Genomic DNA, 18276 nt, shown 5'->3' on the forward strand with positions numbered 1-18276 from the left:
GGGTAAGCAGGCAGACTCGGGTCGCGCTGGCTGCTTAGCCGTGCAGGAAGCCCGGCCTCGGAGCAGCCTCAGCGCTCCGGCTCCCGGATCGATGGAGCCCGGGGCTCTGCGCGAGGCCGCCTTCGGTCTCCTCCGGCGAGGAGCAGCGCGTGTCCTTCTCCGGCTGGAGGAGAGCGCGTTGCAGAGAAAACGATTCTTCTTCCCAATACCAGGTCCTTTAGGTGTCACCAGGCTGTATCCATGTTGCCACAATCTTTTAATTTTGTTTAATTGCAACTTGAATTAATCAAAATAAGTCTGAGTTTGTAATGGTGCTTTGCAAGTGAAGTATGATACAGTATTTAAAATATTTTAACGGAATCATTAACATTAAATTCTTAGAGCAACACATGGCTTCAGCGGCTTCTGTTGGTTGTGATGGCCCATGCCCCACACCCCAGAGACCTGCTGCTCTCCAGATTTATGGGCCAAGTTAAATTGTTGCTAATGAGCAATTTTGGGTAGAGAATCGTCCTCATGACCCTTAGGAATTGCTGCAGTGTCCACGTGCTCACCCAGGCCAGGAGAGGGCTGCTGGGGCTGGGGAGCGGGGCTGGAGTCGGCATCCCCGAGCGCCGAGGAAGCCGCGGCGGGTAGTGGGCTGCTCCTCCGCAGCAGCACGTCGTGCCGAAGAGCAGAGTAGCGTAGTGGAGCAGATAAATCAAATTTAGGCATGGTAGTTTATTGAATCTAAATTGTGCCCAGTTGGCCCAAGAGCTATATAAGCAATCCATCTTGTGCTGATAATGGAGGTTCTTGAAATGCACCTGATGTTTGCATTATTAAATTCCAGCCTAATGAGCCCTGCTAATACATGCTGAAGACAGTTGTAAGGAGCAGAATGGGAAGCTGAGCGGGATAATTTGAAAGAAACATAAGCTGAGCGTTTTACATGACTCAAGGGGTATATCTACAATTACACACATAACCAAAATTGAATTTAAATGGGATTTCTATTATCCTTGTCCTTCTACCAGGGAGAATAAAGTGTAAATGAAGTAAAAGTCTTTAGAGTTGCTAGCAGTTTGTTTTTATTATCTAATTTAATACATTCTTGTAATGATGTTCCCTGGCAGAAAAGTTTTAATATTTCATGACTTTAAATGTAGTGTAAATATACATAAAAGCATATAAATGGAAACAGATGTCTGTGTAATTAGTTCTCTGCTTCTGTAACACCACCCTTTAAGTAAGCGGTGCATTTAAAGAAGGTGTAGCTGCCGACCGCGAGAGGCATTGGGGCCCGAAAGGCCTCGTCACGGGGTACTCGCTTTCTTCAAGCTCAGCTCCTGAATTTTGCATTCCTAAATTACTGGTTTGTTCAGTAGGTGGTAAAACTAAGCACATGCAAAACCGAGGAAGCATTTGTTATTCATACCGCCGTTGGCAGTGACTTTATCACGTAAGAAGGCCTGGTCTGAATCCTGCATCCCGTTTCTTTTTGGCTCTTTCCCTTTCGACATGGTGATACTTTTTAAAACTTAATATTTCATCAAGTATAATGCTATTAGAGACTTATTCTCACTTAGTTCACTCATCAGGCAGTGAGATGGCAATAAAAGAGAATGGCTCCTTTGAGACATTAATGCTTCGGAATAAATGATGTGCTAGAACAGAAATTTAATTAATTTACAGAGTGTATTGATAGTCCCTTGTTACTGTGCTGTATATTTTTAATCTTCTTTAACATCTGTAGTAAAGTGTTTGAAAACCCCTGCAGTTGAGCAACTAGTAGATAATTAAGTAATAAGGGAAGAGGTTTCCGGAGGGAAAAAGATTCTTTTTAGAAAATGCTGTCATAGCATGAATAAAGTGCTGCTGCTATGATTTGCAGTGAAGAAAAAATAATATACTACCTAATTTAATATTAAGTAACCAGTATTTGGCTCGTGTTTTAAATGCAATCTGCTACTCTGCATCCCTGAAAATATTGTTTTGCTTTGTTTTTGTCTGCAAAAAAGGTCTTATGGATTGCTCACTGTGGTAGCAAATCTTTTTTAAATGCTCTGCATTTGTCTCTTTTTGGTTTGGTTTGGGGAGACTTGTATTTAAGGAAAAACTCTTTAAAAAGTTTTACTTACAAAAATGAATGCAGAGACTTGTATTGAACTAATATTGCGTACAGAAGTTACCTGCTTAATACCCTTGATGCTGTTGTCTTGACAGTAGTAATACCTTTAAGGAAAATACGTCAAGAACCGAATTGTGTTCTTACGTGCACACTGACTTCACTTTGGGATCTGCAAAAATGAATCTGAAACTGATTTTACCCCCTAGGAAATGTTGTTTGGCGACGTAAATTAAGTTAACCAATTATAAAATTTGTTGTTATAGTTCTTTTCTTTTTTTTTTTTTTTTTTTAGCTAAAGCAGATGAAGCTTTGAAGGCTAAAGAGAGGAGCGAAGAAGAAGCAAAGAAAAGAAAGGAAGAAGGTAATGCAGTGTTTTTTTTCGCTAACAAACTAAATATGGGGTAAGTAAGTCAGAAATCCCCATTTTTGAGGGACCAGGTTCCATGGGGGCTGTCATTTCCCAGAAAGGTGGTGGACAGTCTTCTGCTTGTGCTCTTTTCGATCACCACCACTTTCTGTTTACAGCAGGTAACGTTCCTATGGCAATAACAAGAATTGCTGAATGCGTAAGAAATTTTAACCACATAGTTTTTCCATATTTTAAAATTAAGATTGCCCCTGAAGCAGCCTAATAGTTTGAAACCAAGTCAAGACCTCAGACCAGCCAGTGCCGTTGGTTTGTATGCTGGCCGCGTTGCTTGATCAAGCTGATGCGCTCACCAGGTCGCGGGTTTGTCCGGTGGTGTCAGCAAGCGCGGTCTGGTTCTCCAGGAGAGGTTGTGCGTCGAAGCCTGGCAGGATCCGAGCTGTTACTTTTGCAAGACAGCAGGTGGGAAGTTAATGGATATTGACTGGATAATTAAAACAGATGTATTTTGCTTATATGTCGCTGAATAATGGGAAGAGACGTTTTCAGCCGTGCGACAAAGCCAACGCGAAGCCGATGCAAGGGAGCCTGCCCGGTTCTCGCGGCAGCTCCGACAGGCTTCCCTGCCTCTGAGGAAATACCGCTGCTCTTCCAGCACCACTGAACCATTTCGCTTCCCGTGGCGTGTATTGTTTTAACATTGACTTAGACGTTAAAAAAAAAAAAAAAAAAAAAAAAAAAGTGAAAGTCTTCCCTTCCCTGACGCAGTGGTTTAACTCTGGGATGTGCGTTGCCACACTGGTCGCTACAGGGAACATCTTCAGCTCATTTGTCTCAAATGATGATAGGTTTAAGGAGGTAACTGCTATTTAAAACATTGAACAGTCTCCAGGTAAGTGTGTTCCTTGACTTTCCCGGCCCTTTGCCCCTTGGCTACCTACCCAGGGCTGAGCGGGTGTTCACCGCGCTGCATCAGATTTTTGACCCCCCAGTATGCACACCCCAGCTTTGTAGGGCAGCGTGATGTTGTAGGAGACCATGCATTTTTCAGAGCTGACCTTTTGATAGATTCATTTGCTGTGAAAGTCAGTGTTGTGCCCAAATATCAGTGGCATTTTGGTTAAGGGCCGGGTGTCATTTTGGGGAAGAGTGAATGTAAAGTCAGGCTCTTTGGGACAGCTCAAAAATTTAAGGAGATATTAAGAGATTGATGTATTTTTAGGTCCTGGTGTGATATGACAATAAAACATTAGGCTAACCTTAAACCAGGAAAGGTCTTGCAGAAGGGAAGAGGTAACAGCTTGCTCGGGAATGCAGCGAAGGGAAGGAAATAGGGAAAGCAAAACGGAGAAGAGTTTACCATTTTACTGTGTCGTCTGCTCCCCTCTTTCCAAAACATCGTCTTTCTTTACAGTCTCTAAACTTATTGGAAAGCCTCCTTGAGCCGACCCCCCTTCTTCCCAGCTCTGGGCGCATCGAGTTGAACTTTAAGATACAGATAAGGAACTTTGATTTTGCTGCCTGTCTCTGCTTGCGTCTCCCTGGCCTCCCAGGTGCCAGTCTGATAGATACATATATATGTTTTAGGGCCTGCTTCAAAGGCTCTGAGTTTTTTGGAAATTTTTTACAAATTCATTTGATTTTGGAACCAGCTGTTAGCAGGACTTTTGGACTGGGAAAAGATATCCTCCCCGTTTCCATGCTGCTCTCTGCTCTTGGGCAGCAACTGTAGGTGCTGTTTCTCTGGTTACAAACTTCTCCAATTTTCTTACTATATATTTTCTTACTACATATGAGCCTAAAGCCTAAATAATTTCTGAGGCCTAACTCAAGCCTAGGTAATTTCTGAAGGCAGCAGTCTAAAGCTTATTTGTGCTTCCTACACAGACAGGCTTCTCTAGGTCCTCATGTGTGGATGAGAAAATGAAGCATACTGCGCCGTTCTGAGTCAGGTGGCTGCCGTTTTATGGGGTTTTTACGTTTTTACATGATTTCCCACCCCCTGTTTGTTTCTAGGTTTAGATGTCTTTAATAAACTCCGAACTGTGGGACTTGCCATGAACCATGGCAAGTGTCTTTCAAAACTCTAATGTAATCTTTATTAAAAATTCATGTGATTGATTCCCTTCATCTGTTTTTTTTATAAGATAGTTGAAAAAATTAGTGTTTTGCAGTATCAGGTTCATCCAAAGGAATTTGCATGTACTGAGTGCTTTAGGAAAAAAACAAAAGCACCTCGCAAAAATGTAGAAATCCCCAAACTCGTCCACCTCGCAGCAGGTGAAGTCACCGTCTTCGGCTCTGCGGTGGGAGCCTGTTCGGCCGGGCTTGACCGGCTGCCCAGCTCACGGTCCCAGTGCGAAACTCCTGCTGTGCTTGGCAGAAGTCTAAACTACAACATAATTAGCTTTGAAAAATTCAAACTAATCTGTTGCCTTTCTTTCTCTCTTTGGAAGAGGTTGGAGGTGTTTGCATTTAACAAACTTTTAGTTTAATGATGTTTAAAAAAAAAAGGTAAAATGGAGGCTAAGCTTTTTCTTTACTTCAAAGGCTATTGGGCGATCATTACAGCTGAAGGGAATATTTGCTTTTATGTTAATTTTCTAATTGCATTATGTGGCTATGCTACGAGAGCTTATTAAACTGGGCACAGGGATGCTCCAGACACCGGCGTGGGGCAGACGATGCTCCGCAGCGCCGCTGTGCCCGGGGCAGCCAGCAGCGGCGAGGGACGCTGGGCAGCGTGGCAGGTCCCTGGGTTGTGTTTAAGCCACATCAGGAGTGTATTAAGCTCTTGGTATAACTCTTTAAATACCACTTAAGTAGGAGAGAGGTTGTCTGGCCTGCAGGATGCTGATGGACGCAGGCAGCGGAGGCTGGAGTTTGGAAGGAGAGCAATCCTGTGCTGCCCTGGCGCTGTGGTTCCTCCGATGCTTGGCGACGTATCTAATGCAGCGTCCAAAAATAAAACAGTATTCCCTCTAATTTGTCATGTGCATATTGCAAGCAGAGTGATTTTCCAAGATTCGGGCTTGATTTAGAAATCCAGCTACGATGACTTTCAGCAGAGAGTAGGCACCAAAGTGCCTTTAAAAATACTCCCTTGTGCTAGCAAGGCATCCCATGCATATAAACGTAAGTTATATCTTTAAAAGCTATGGTAGTGTCTGCAAAGCGCCGAGGGCCGCAGTGCCAGCCGCCCGGGCAGCCCGTCGGCGTGGGCCCCGCGGTCCCTTGCCCGCGGGGTGGTAGTTGTGCTCTTTTGCATTGCACTGCCTTGGCTCCCAGGCTCCCAGGGCTGCAGAGCGGCTTTGCAAGCGGCAGCTTGGTGGAGTAACGTCAGGATCTATCAGTAAGGAAGAAGAAGCGAAGGAAAAAATAGTTGGTTAGTGAGCTAGAAACAGTGGTGGTTTGCAGTGGCAGCAGGTGGGAAGCTTCGTTTCCCTTTCCGAGCACGCGCTATAAAAACTGGCCCGTGGTGTCTTTGGGAAGATTGCAGGGATCTGGCGTTAGTGCTCAAAAATGAACAGAAGTTTGTTAAAGTTTGTTAAAGAAAGTCATCCATTTATCTGAGAAATTCGCTACCAATTCAGAATAAAATACTTTATTTTCCCTGGAATTACTAACTCGTTTAAGAAGTGTTTAAGCATACCACGTCCATGCAAGAGACCCAGCAAGGCCGGAGGGCGGCATGGGAAGCACCGGTGTTTGCGCAGTTTGCATTTCCAACAGGTTTTTATGCCTGGGTCGTTTGTCCCACTCGTGTCAATAGTGCTTTGCTTGCAAAAGCCGCGTTTTGGTGCTTGTCGTGGTTCGTGCTTCCCCATGGGGCTGGTTTTCGGGAGGGCCGTGGTGCTGCCTGGTGTCTCCCGTTTCCCACCCTGGGCCCATTTTCCCTGTTATTTGCACAGGAAGTGGTGCAAATATTTCATGTGCTTTAGATGAAATAAGATTTGCTTTTTTTTTTTTTTTTTTTTAAAGCTTTTAGCTCTTTTGCAGCAGGAAGAATTTAAACATTTGATCACAAAATTGTCATTAGACTATTGCATAACTGAAAAAAGTGAAAAATCCTTTGACTGGTTTTTGAATTCTCATCACTATTTTATTATGTGCTCGGTTCTCCGCAGCGATTCCCCCCTGGGCTGCCGAGCCCCTGGGCTGCCGCCGTCCCCGCAGCCGGCCGGAGGGCACACGCACAAAATCACTCGTTGTAGCAAAAAAACGAAGCGCGGGAGAGGAGTCTCCGTCCTGCTCGTTTGGCTTTTCCCGTTTGGCACGTTTGTGCTTCCCCTGGAGCCGTGCTGATCTGCTGCGTGGGGTCAGGTCTGCTCGTGGGAAAGGCGCTGCTTTTGCACGAGTGCTTGCGGCGGAGGACGCTCCGCTGCGGTCTCCTTTGCTCGTTACCGCGTGGCACTGGCTGACGGTGACCCCAGGCCTGCAGGGAGCTTCCCGGCGCGCTGGGCTGCGGCTCCCGGCCTGGCACGGTGATGCCGAGCAGCCGAGGTGCGGCAGAGCCGTAGCTGAATAGCAAACGCATGCGGTGTGCTGCGAGCGGCAAAGCCTCCCCGTCGGTATTCATTCAGCTACGCGGATTGTACCACTGCAAGATGTTTGCATTGCTTGTCTCACTACAGCGTGCATAACAATATTACAAATTTTTCAGTTTAAAATGAAACTATTTCTATGATTGCGTGGAGAGTTGAGACCGGGGAGGCTGCTGAGCATCCTCGCCCTGCGGCAGCATGCTGCCCATCGCAGAGGCGCGTGCGGGAAGCTCTGGACCAGCTGACGGGCAAGGAAGTTTTCCAAAGGCAGCTGCATCAGGTCTGCTCTTGTGCAACCCATCAATACCCAAATCAATGCGAGCGCAGCGCTTGTGCTGGGGCGCCTCTTCGCCCGCTGCCTCGTGCTGGCATTTGCATTTTTGCTTCTTGTGTGTTGGCCCAACGTCCAATTGATTAGTTATGCCTAGCTAGTAAGCAGCGAGACATTTTCCTATACTCCGGGGAAATAAATTTGGCAGAAAATCAGCATGAGTAGATTTAATTATCACTGCGAGACCTTTCCCTTTTCTGGCTTAGTGATCCTGAAACTCTGTGTTTCACTGAAATCTGTGTGGACGCTAAGCTTCGCTTCCCAATTTGTTCCTCCACGCAATGATAAGCCAAGCAATTACTGGTTTATTGATTTTTCATCATGGCAAATTTAAAGTTGATTTTTTCCTGAAAAGGCAGGGGTGATTAAGTGTTTCCCCTCGGTTTAGTACAAGAGAGCTGTGTGGCAGAATCTAATATCCTGAGGTCAACCTCTGCAGGCAGATAATACGGTGTCTTGGCCACGTGTTAAGGAGAGAAATCAGGACTACAAATGTGATAGGATATATGTGGAGACAGTTTAATTTGCTCCATTTATATGAACAAGTCATGTGGCACATGCTTGGAAAACATCATTTTGAGCAGGCTTGGAAGTGGAGCCCACGTGGGCGGAGGAAGGACGGCGTGCGGACAGGGGAAGCGCTGCAGCAGCCAGTGCGAGCAGAGCGATGTCTTTCAAAAAGAGAAGTAAAGAAAGACTTTGATGTTTTATTCACAGGTTTATTGGAAGGTGCATGCTGCTCCGGTGATACCTTTCTTGCAGGTTTGACCTGATCTCAGGAGAAGATTGGGGTTTCGAAGCGCTCCCGCAGCAGCCGTGCTGTAGGGCGCAGGTTGCATTTTGGGGTATGTGGATTAGCAGGACTTAAATCGGAGCAGGAAAATTGTGCTGTGCAGAACCGACACCATGTTCTGCTGCAGCCTGAGCGGACTTTTAAACCAGTTTATTTTATGGCTTTAGATAAAGTAGGGAGCCTATCAGTGCACGCAGCAGTTTGTTTTAGAAACTTTTCTCCTATCTTTTTGTTTCTTATCAAATAGAAAGTAAATCTAGTGAAAAAACTTAAAGAAAGCTAACTTGTGCATAGCTGGGTTAGTTTGGGGAGAGCCTCAGGACTCCCCAACCACCTCCTGGCCTTTCCCCGGCTGCAGCGCGGGAGCGGAGGCGGCACTTGGGCCACCAAGGTCTGAAGCATCGGTGGAAACTGCGAGGAAGACATGTCGCAGTGGCTTCATGACATTATTATCAGACATTCAAAAGAAAGTTTTCTACGCATAACTCATTTTTTACTCTGTAGTGCGAATAACCCGCTGTTTCCCCAGGTAGGACGGTTTAATTAGATATTGGAAGCATCAAATGCTCGGCCTCGCTGTTTCAGATGAGCCGCCGGCGGGAGCGCGCTGCCTCCTTAGCTACAAATACTCCATGTACCCCAAGCTGTAAGTCCTGTTTTCATACCTACCTTTGAGCTGCTGGAAAAGCTTCCTCGCAGAGCGAATCTCACTGCAGTTTACCCATGGCAAAGTGATGCAGGGCACGTGCTATTTCACTTAACACATCTTTAGTAAAGCAGAAAGATTATACCTTAGTGTAATTGATATTAAAAACATCGGTTGAATCTGCTACATAAAGGGTTCGATTGCGTGAGGTCAGGCCACGTAGCTGTAATAAGTTAAAGTGCTTTACTCACTGCTACGGAAATATATTAAGATGCCCTTAAGTTCATTAGTTACTGCCTTAGGTCACGGTTTTATGTTCAGTAAATTTTAGTGAAGTTCGTTGTTGTGGCGATGACCTGAACTCGGTCTGTAAAGCCTCCAGATTATACGGTATGTGTATCGTGAAAGAAATGCAGTTTGTGCTTTAGTTTGGATGTAGAAATGTTCAAATGTTCCCTAACTATTGCCGCGTGTGTTGGGCAGCTCGGCTGAAGCGTTGTGCTATATTTATGCAGAATTATTTAACTGCTCACAGTATTGTGACTGCAGAGGATTTTGTGATGCAAGTTTGAAAAATGAACGATTAAGCATTTGCAAAAAAATCTGCTTTATTCTCACTGTGAGTAATTTTTTTTTACTCTGTCAAAATTGTGATTTCCAAATCGCCTTCACACTGGCAGATTTTAAGGGAGGGCGAGGCCGACGCAGCCCCGGTGCCGCGCTGCCGCCTCCGGGGACCCGCCAGCAGCTGGGACGCTGTGATCTGTTTGTGCGCCTGCTTCATCTTCTCATCGACATTTGGTAATTAAAAGTAAGCAGAAACAAATCAAGCATAATATAAAAACAAAGTTTTGCATAGTTAGGGCAGCGTAGCGGTCGGAAAAGCGGAGCGGGGCCTCGCTAGGGACACGCGAGGAGGGAGCGCTCCGGCCCGTCCCCGCTGCCGGCTCACAAAGGTTGCACAGCATTCGAGGGTAAAATCTTAAGGTTGCTGTTTGCACCGTGCTTTTCCGAGCTTGCTTGCTGCGTTTGCAGCTGCCGCTATAAAATACCGCTTGAGAGACGGAGTGGTGAAGGGAATGGAGCAAGTGCAGTAGCGACAGCGGCAGTTTGTCGAGGAAGCCTCGCGATAGCTCTCCTCTGCCTGCGGTACGCTTGGGCCTGAGCATCGTCGGGACTTTCAGCCTTGCGGATCCCTCTCGTCCTTTAGAAAGTTTCAACTCTCTGGCAGGAAGGTGGTTCATAGCAAGGGTGGGATTCACGGAAAAAATTGGTGCGTGTGCATCTCGTGGTATTTTAAGCTCTCAGAAGCAAATCTTTTATCTGCTGGCATAATGCTTGAAAAAAATTGCCGAAGATGAATATGTAGGCATTTGTAATTAAAAAACCTTAATCCCTCACCCATTTTTCTCTGCAGTCGTGGTTCAAAGAAGTCGGAAACGTATTTGTGCCACTTCTTGAGCATCGGTGAGGAGGACTGAGATGTGTGCATGCCGTTGTTATCCGTGATTATCCAAATGGCAAAGAAAAGGGAAATGTAAACTTTTATCGTAAATACGGTATATTTTTGTGTCCTGCAACGTCAAGTCCCCTACGGGTGTCAGACGCTCGCCCTAAGCTCCCGGTCCCCTCCCGGGCGATGCGCGCCGGTGCCGCAGAGCCCCGGCCGTGCGCCCAAAGCAAATGAAATGGGGCTGTTTGAAATAATGCTGCTTTTCTCAATGTTTGGACCTAAATACTTCAGCTGAAAGGAGGAGGGTTTTGTTGTAATCCTTGAGTACACTCCTGCGCTTTGGCTGTGCTTCACACGTTCGCTGCAAAGCCGTGGGACAGAAAACTGTGCAAGGCCTGCGGAGGGCGAAAGGGAAACGGCAGTGCAGCTGTATCGGAAGGAAAAGTGGATTAGAAAAACCAGAACTTCCCTTGTATCACCTGTGAAAGCTTTTTGCTTTGCTTCTGTGTTAAAATGCAAAGCAGCGTTTGCCTGTTTCCATGCTTTTTTTTGGAGGGGTAAAGCAAAGAATGACTCACACCCATACATGGGACCCCATGTAGATAAATATTAAAATTATTTTCAAAATAGTATTTTAATCATTAAACCTTATTTTAGTAATTACAGCAGGTATAATTAAAGCTCTACTTTTACATCTGTAAAGATAGGTAAAGCTTAGGCAGGTCAAAGCTAAGGTACTGTTAAAACCTTACCCAAAAAGTAGAAAGTTCCTTTCCCTGCTACTCCCAAAAGCAAAACGCTCTCTGTCATGGGTCGGTACTGTAAATCAGTGCATTTTGTCAGCGTTATGTTAAAAAATCCTTCATTTCAATGCCTTTCAAAGCCTGGTTTTTAGATTGCGAGTTGGCACTTTTGCCATCTTTAAAAAGAAGTTTTCACTCATACAAGCCAGTTTTAGGGAACCATCAGATATTCAGGTGTTGCCAACTTCTATTTGGAAAGTGAAAATGCAGACAAATGCACAGGGCAATTTATGGCTATTTTTACAACTTGCAAGTCTGGAAATTTTCTTCAAAATTGAAGACACCCGAAAAATAAAAATGGCTTGTGTGCTCCGTTAGTGCTGTGTATTGCACTGACTCCTTTATGGCGATTGCTCCTGCTGGAGGATCAGCCGGAGAGCGGCATCAGTTAAGGTAATGGGATTGTAGAGCCATCACGTAATTAGTTATCTGACTTCAATCATTTAGAAAAAATTTATAGCTGCGTATTGAAAAGCTGCTTCCAAAAGGGCAAAATGAAGAGTGGTGCAGAGGACCCGCCGGAGCCGAGCAGCCCGGAGGCATCCCGGGTCCCGCCGCGATGGGATGCTCAGGGCCGCGGGAGACGACGCGCTTCAGCGAGGGTCTGCGCATTTGTTTTCCCTCTATAACAAAAACCAGAATTCTCCAGAAATCTGGCGCTTATGTATTCGTTCGTTAAGTGTTTCACTTAAATTCTGAGGTCTGGTCTTTAAATTTCCATTCATTTGCACTGCTGGGTCTATTGAGGTTTTCATTTGTCAAAATTGTTAGCTCTGGGGTATTAGTTACGCAAATATTGACGTGTAGCTTTGGCCTGTTCGCTATCAATCGGAATCGGGAAATCGATGGGCTTAATAGCCGCTCATTACAGCGCCGGCGGAGCGGTGCCGGCCGGGGATCGATGCAGCCGGGAGCCCCGACGCGGTGGCTGCCGGCCGCCCTCCCGCAGCGCTGCGGTGTGCTCCGCCGGGCGCCCGCTCTGCCCAGCGCCGCGGGAGGAGTCAGCCAGCGCCGCAGGCATCAGTGAGGATGCTGTAACCCGTCTGTGTGCAGCGTCGCACTATACCATAGACGTATGGAAATAACGCGGCACGTTGCTCAATTTGCATAAAAAATGGTTCTGTAGTTTTTAAACGAATTCATCGTTTGCAGTCAGAAAAGTCCGATCTTTCGGATTTAGGCCGTAGTTCTGCAGAAGCACGAGCGTTTGGTTCAGTTCATGCATAAGTTGTCACACTGAATTCAAAGGAAATGCGTATATGCAAAGCATCGAGCACCTAAACACGTGCTCGACAGAATTTTTATATCTACATTACTATTCTCAAAAGGAAATGCAAGAAAATTGCGCGTCATTCATTTTATTACGTATTTTTGTCCACTGAACAAGGACAGGTTGGTAGAGAAGGTAAAAGAAAAAAACGCACACGCTCAGTAAACACGTAGGATGGGTGAAATCCAGACCACATTAATGCTATTTAAAGATGACATAGGCAATTATAGCAGAAAGGTCAGGGTAGGTGGCAGGTTTCCCAAGTGCGCAGAGTGCCAGAAAATTCCCCAAAGTATATATTCTAATTGAGTTATGGTTTCTTTCCTTCACGTTGAAGCATTAAGGAATTACCCCGTTCCTGGCTCTGCGGTCCTGTAATTTAACGTGGCAAAATTCCCAGCTCTGCTTTTTGACGGTAAAACCGCCCCGTGCGCAGGCTCCTGCCGGCAGCGATGTGCAGCGCCGCGTTCGCCTCCCCGTCATCGGCTCCTCTTCCGTCGGAAACAAAACCACGTTTAATATACCAGGAAAAAAAGAAATTACCGGGGAGAAGTGGAGGTGACTTCTTCAAGCGTTACGGGCAGAGCAAGACGGCTTGGCCGCGTCTCCGTGAACGGTGGGAGCAGCCGGGCTGGGCCGGGCCGTGCGGGACCTGCAGCGTGCGACGGGCACGGGGGACGCAAGCGTTTTGGGTTTGACAAACTTGCAGGCAACCTCAGTCAGGACCTTGGAGCCGGACGGGCGAGGTGATCCCTGCTGCCAGGCTCGTTACCAGGGTGACATATAATCTATTAAAAAAAGCCCTTGGCAATATATGGCCTACGAGGTCGGTCGGTATGGATTTAAGGTAATCACTGGCAAGCGGGCTGTGCAAGGCGTCTCCAAAAGTCTAGCTATTATATTTTTGGTGTCTCATACTATGGTGCATCGTCTGCCAGACATTAGAGAAAAATGGGGATGTTTTTGGCTGGAGAAATCCGTGGTTTTGTATCGCCTGGGGCCACGGCGAGCGGCCGGAGCGGCAGAGTCCCGCTCGGAGGCCCCGTCCTCGCGGCCGGCGTCTGTGCAAAGTGCTCGGCGTGGGCAGACGGGGCACGAGCGGCAAAATAATTCCTGTGTTCGGTGGCTGCCGTTCCGTGTTCGCGTCCGCACCTCCGTGCCGCGGACGTTGCTCCCGGCGGTTGGGCCGACCTTGCGTGTGAACCTGCCGCGTCTCAGACGAGGGTTTGCTCGAGAAACCAGGGAGTGCAAGGGAGGAGGTTCGGGCTTCACGGAGAATTTTCCGGTTTGTGCTGGCTAAGGGCTAGTTGAAATGTGATGTTAAATATATATATAGTCTATTACTGCTTCTGGACAGATGTTTAGCTGGAATAAATTGTAATATTTCATATACCAGCTAAAGATCCGGCCTAGTGAAGAACTGGAAAACGAACAAGGAAACCCAAAAACCCAACAATTCTGCTAATCTACGTTTCATCTTTCGTTTAGCCACTTCAATTGCATTTGGTGTGTGAAGGTCGCCGGAAGGGGTTCCAGCTCCTGTGCGTTTCTCCTGATGTTGCTGAGAATCGCTGCATGGGCTGAAATAAAAACGTGCAAATTGCTGTTTATCGGCACTAAGCATCGTAGCGGCACCGTGCAGCAGTGTGTACCGCTCCGGAGCTGTTGGTGCACACGCGGCGAGTGCCGAGCCTTGCCAAGGCCCCGGGGACGCTGCCGTAGGCTGTACGTACCGCGCAGCAGAGGACCGAGCACTGGGCATCGCCCGTCTGCAGTCGTCCAAGACGACTCGACACTCGCAGTCTCCGCCGCGCCGTCGTCCTCCACGTGCAGGAAGGGGCCCTCACCCCGTCCCAAGTCGCTCCAGGGCCGATGTGATTTTCCCTGGCGTGTTTTACACACCAGCATCCCCTGCGCCTCCCCGGTATCGTCCTGCTTTGCTCTGGTACGAGAGGGCTTTGATTCCTCATTCCCCCACCGTTGCATCCCTGCACCTAATTGGGTGCAGCGAGGCAGGGAAACACTTTTATTTATGTGAATGTGTATAATAGATACGTGTCTAAGCTTAATACGGACAAATTGTTATATATTATACACATATGTAATATATACACTCATCAGTCTGTACATACAATATAGAGGTTATTTGGGATGCAGATATATAAAAGATAGAAGAACCCAGTAATTGCCTTTAAGATCAGAGCACAAAGCATTACCTTGGATTTTACAAGGCCAGCGAGCAACAAAAGAGCAGTAATTTATGAGCTCAGCGTAAAAGAATAGCATAATTGCATTAAAAATTAATGCTAATGAACACTAAAATGGGGAAGGTGGTTATGATGAAAGTTTGTATTCATCTTCCCCGGTTTGAATGATGGCTAGTGGCTTGATTAATGGCTTAATTTCTATCAATTAGCGGGGAAAAATCTCCTACGAGACAAGGGTAAATTGAGCATTGAATTACATATCTTGCTTTTGTGTGCTGAGAAGAGAGCTGCTGCGCGTCGCCGGCATCGGCCGCAGTGACAAATGCGGTCGCCCCGCGCTCGCCCTGGCCACCGGCCTCCTCCGCGGCAGCCGGGCCTCCGGCTCCAAAGCCAGAGCCTCGGTGATGCCCCTTCACCTGGGGTCTCTTTCCCTCTCCAAGGAAAACCCCTTTTCCTAGGAAAACACTCAACAGTTTTAAGCATATTAGGGTTGTTTCCCACCACTTTATTAGCTGCCTTTGACGTTTTCCTGCAGTACTTTTACAGCATCTGAAGCGGTGTCCGAGTTTGCACGAAGCAGCACCTGTAAAAGCAGCGGCGGGAGGTTGGTGCACGTGTGGGATGGACCCCGGTGTTCTCCGTCCGCGTGTCCGGATTTCAGCACTCAGATCCCAAAGATTCCCGCAGTGTCTTCTGCTTGAGTGTTTGCGGTTTTATCCCTGATATTTTTATTATTTGTAAAGGAAAAGCTACTAGTGTCTAGACTTAAAAATAATAGGAAAGCTAGGTTGTAATTTATGATAGTAATAAAGTGTAAATACTAGATTCCTTATAGCTGAAGAATACGGATCAACAGCAAGAGCTTCCTCTGGCCACAGTTGCTCGTTTTGGAGTCTGCTTCATAGTTGCTGCAGATTTGGGTGGGAAAAGTTCCTCCTTTATCCGGAAAGCTGAACAGGTAGGAATGGACGATCGCTGCGACATTATTATTATGCCTAGGGAGGTCTGGAGGTGCTGGAGGCGGCAGGCAGTTTCATCGCGCCTCGGAGCTGCCGTTTCCCGCGGTCCCGGCTCCGGCACGCGCCCGGCCGCGGCTCCGCTGTTTGCAACGCACGATTTTCTCAATTTTCTGAGCGAACGGAACAAAGGAGCCGTGACCCGGCTTTCCGCGGGCCGCGGTCTCCCTCTAACGGCCGGCCCCGGGCCGGGGGCTGCGGCGGGGGGGCCAGAGGCTGCTCCCGCGTCGGCCTGGCCCGGTGCCGCGGTGAGGATATTTTGGCGTTATTCCTATGAAAGACCAAAGCGTCCCAGCGCCACGTAGCTTTTTGTCTCTCCTGCTCCAACAAATCGTCTAGATTTGTTATAACTTCACATTTCTTTCAATGTGTTGGTTTGCAGAGCCGAGGAAAAACGGAAAGCAATTAAAAAGCGCTGTGCCTGTGAGAATTATAGTGCATTGAAAAATATACAGCTGTTACCAGTGTCACCTGAGGCGACTGTCAGTGGGACTGGAAGAAGGGGAAACGCTTTCCTCGTTCGTTGCTCTATTTAGTCTGGTATCTGCGTTTCCTTCTTTTAATTCCCAACTCATAAGCAAAGGAGCAGAAAAAATAGAAACTTTTTTCTCCAAGTATTTCAGAGCATATTATTTAAAACATATTATATGTTAAATGGGTCAATTAAGTTGACTAACTGTTTTGTTTTAAATGTAAAATAATTAGTGAAACGTGAAGAAAGATCAATTCCGAGGGGTGTTTTAGGTTTATTATTTAATGAACGTGATTCTCCGGTTAGACGTGCTTAAGGAAAAGCTCCTTAGTTAGAGGGACTGGTTGATTTTCCCAGTCAGGTTTATAGATCAGCAGCGGATCCAGTTACCAGTGTACAGTCACACCTAAAGATTACAGGGAAAACATTTAAAATAGACGTTTCCTGGATTTAAGCCCATTTAACGGGCCGTTCACAGGATGTCGTTAGCCATTTAATGTCTCGTTTCGGTACTTGTTCAATTCCTAGCAGGAGCCATCAGTCGTTAACAAGCAAACACACGGCACCTTCTACCCGGAGCTTATAAATGCACATATATATATATATATATATATATATATATATATATATATATAAAAAAAAAAGATATATGTGGTGCCCCCCCCCCCCCCCCGCCCGGCGGCGGCTTCCCCGGGGCCGCAGCGCCCCCTGGCGCCCGCGGGTGCCGCTGCCGGGGCCGGGGCCGGGGCCGGGGCCGGGTCGGGTCGGGCGCCCCTCGGCCGCGCGTCGGGGCTGCCCCCGGGTCCGTCCCTCCGCTTTTCACGCTTTACTGTCAGCAGAAAATATCTCGGAAAACTCGTTTAGCCGTAATTTTTATTGCAGATAGAACGGCCTATTTATATAAAAAAAAGCGGCCTCAACAAGCGCTAATACGATGTTAAGTTGATTTTTTTCGCTGTAACACGGTAAAAAGACTTGCTGTGCAATGAGTTAGTATCGATTTTTTTTGTCTGTAGCCTCTTAGCTTTCTGACTCCATTATTTTTGATTTTACTATGAAATACATATCCTTTCTACTGACATCTGACAAACAACATATGGAAGTCATTTTATCTACCAATAATGTGTTTGTCAAAAATACCGTACACTAATGGGTTATGCTTCCTCCTAGTCCATTTTCCCCAAGTTAATGTCACTGATGTAATTCTAAAAACATGCAGTGATTTTTGTCTCTCTTAATGATTTGTCATTCCTATAGGTTTGTGTATGATGCACGTAAAATACTGTAACAGGCGAGGAACGTACAAGAGGTATTAAGAGCTGAGCAAGTGATTTTAAATCTGTATTCAGCGGCCTTTCTCTGATGCCTGGTTTTAGCAGCGTGACTGCCAAGGGCGCTGTGCGTTCCTGTATCTACCCTCAGAGCAGGGGTGCCCACGGGCTCGGTCAATGAGGATTTCCTCATCCCTCCCCTAGGGCAGTACTGTGTGTGTTTTCCCGCTTCCCATGGGCTCTTCCCGGGGACCGCTCTCGGGACAGAACTTCCTGCAAACCAGAAATCTTTTGCAGCAATCCAGCAATTCTCACTGAATTGCCAGTGAGGGGTTTTTTCCTTCTAAATCCCAAAGAATCAGGCTGAGACGGGTGCTTGTGCGCTGTCCCACGCCGTGCCAGAGCCAAGGCTTCGCCGAGGCCGCCGGGGAGCCCAGCTCCGGGCGCCCGTGACCGTGTCCCTCCCCGTTGTCACCGCTCGCCCCAGCGTCCCCTTGCTAATTGAAGGTACCTTGTGTCGCAGACGTTCTTCCCTCGGGGTGGGGGCGGGTATCATTCGGCTGCCTGCATTTCCTGCAGTGGTACAAACCCCACGCTCAGCTTCAATGAAATCATTAAAATCTGGTGCGAGTTCATTGTTTGAAGCAGTTACAGCGCTTTAAGTAGTTACCCAGACTCAGCAGTCAGTGTATTCGACTTTACGCACATTCAACATATCCAAAAATAGTTGGCATGTTCCTGATCTTTCAATTCATCGTGTCTGTAAATGCTAAACTGTATTCTCAAATTATTTTTAACCAACAAGGTATCTTCTTGTTTGCTGCTTAGAAGTTATATTTCTTTCTCCCTGTCTCTTGTCTCCCTTATCTATCTTCTGAATGCTCTTCACGACAAAAACTCTCTACTGCTCTCTTACACGGTGCCTCAATCATTTCGCATTGGCCCCAGAGTACCAGCGGGTAAACAAGTGGCATTCAGAAGGAAATGAGATGG

The 18276-nt window shown here is 46.9% G+C and overlaps 1 protein-coding gene across 2 annotated transcripts in view; it reads left to right on the plus strand.

The window, feature by feature from the left end:
• RSRC1 (arginine and serine rich coiled-coil 1) overlaps positions 1-18276 on the plus strand; it is a 156400-nt gene that overhangs the window by 131829 nt on the left and 6295 nt on the right. For both annotated transcript variants that reach the window (XM_064516547.1, XM_064516548.1), the window contains one exon: positions 2403-2471. In XM_064516547.1, coding sequence (XP_064372617.1) covers positions 2403-2471 — 69 coding nt within the window. The remainder of the gene's footprint in view (positions 1-2402; positions 2472-18276) is intronic.

The sequence above is a fragment of the Dromaius novaehollandiae genome, chromosome 9 (genome assembly GCF_036370855.1).
Source record: "Dromaius novaehollandiae isolate bDroNov1 chromosome 9, bDroNov1.hap1, whole genome shotgun sequence".
NCBI lineage: Eukaryota > Metazoa > Chordata > Aves > Casuariiformes > Dromaiidae > Dromaius > Dromaius novaehollandiae.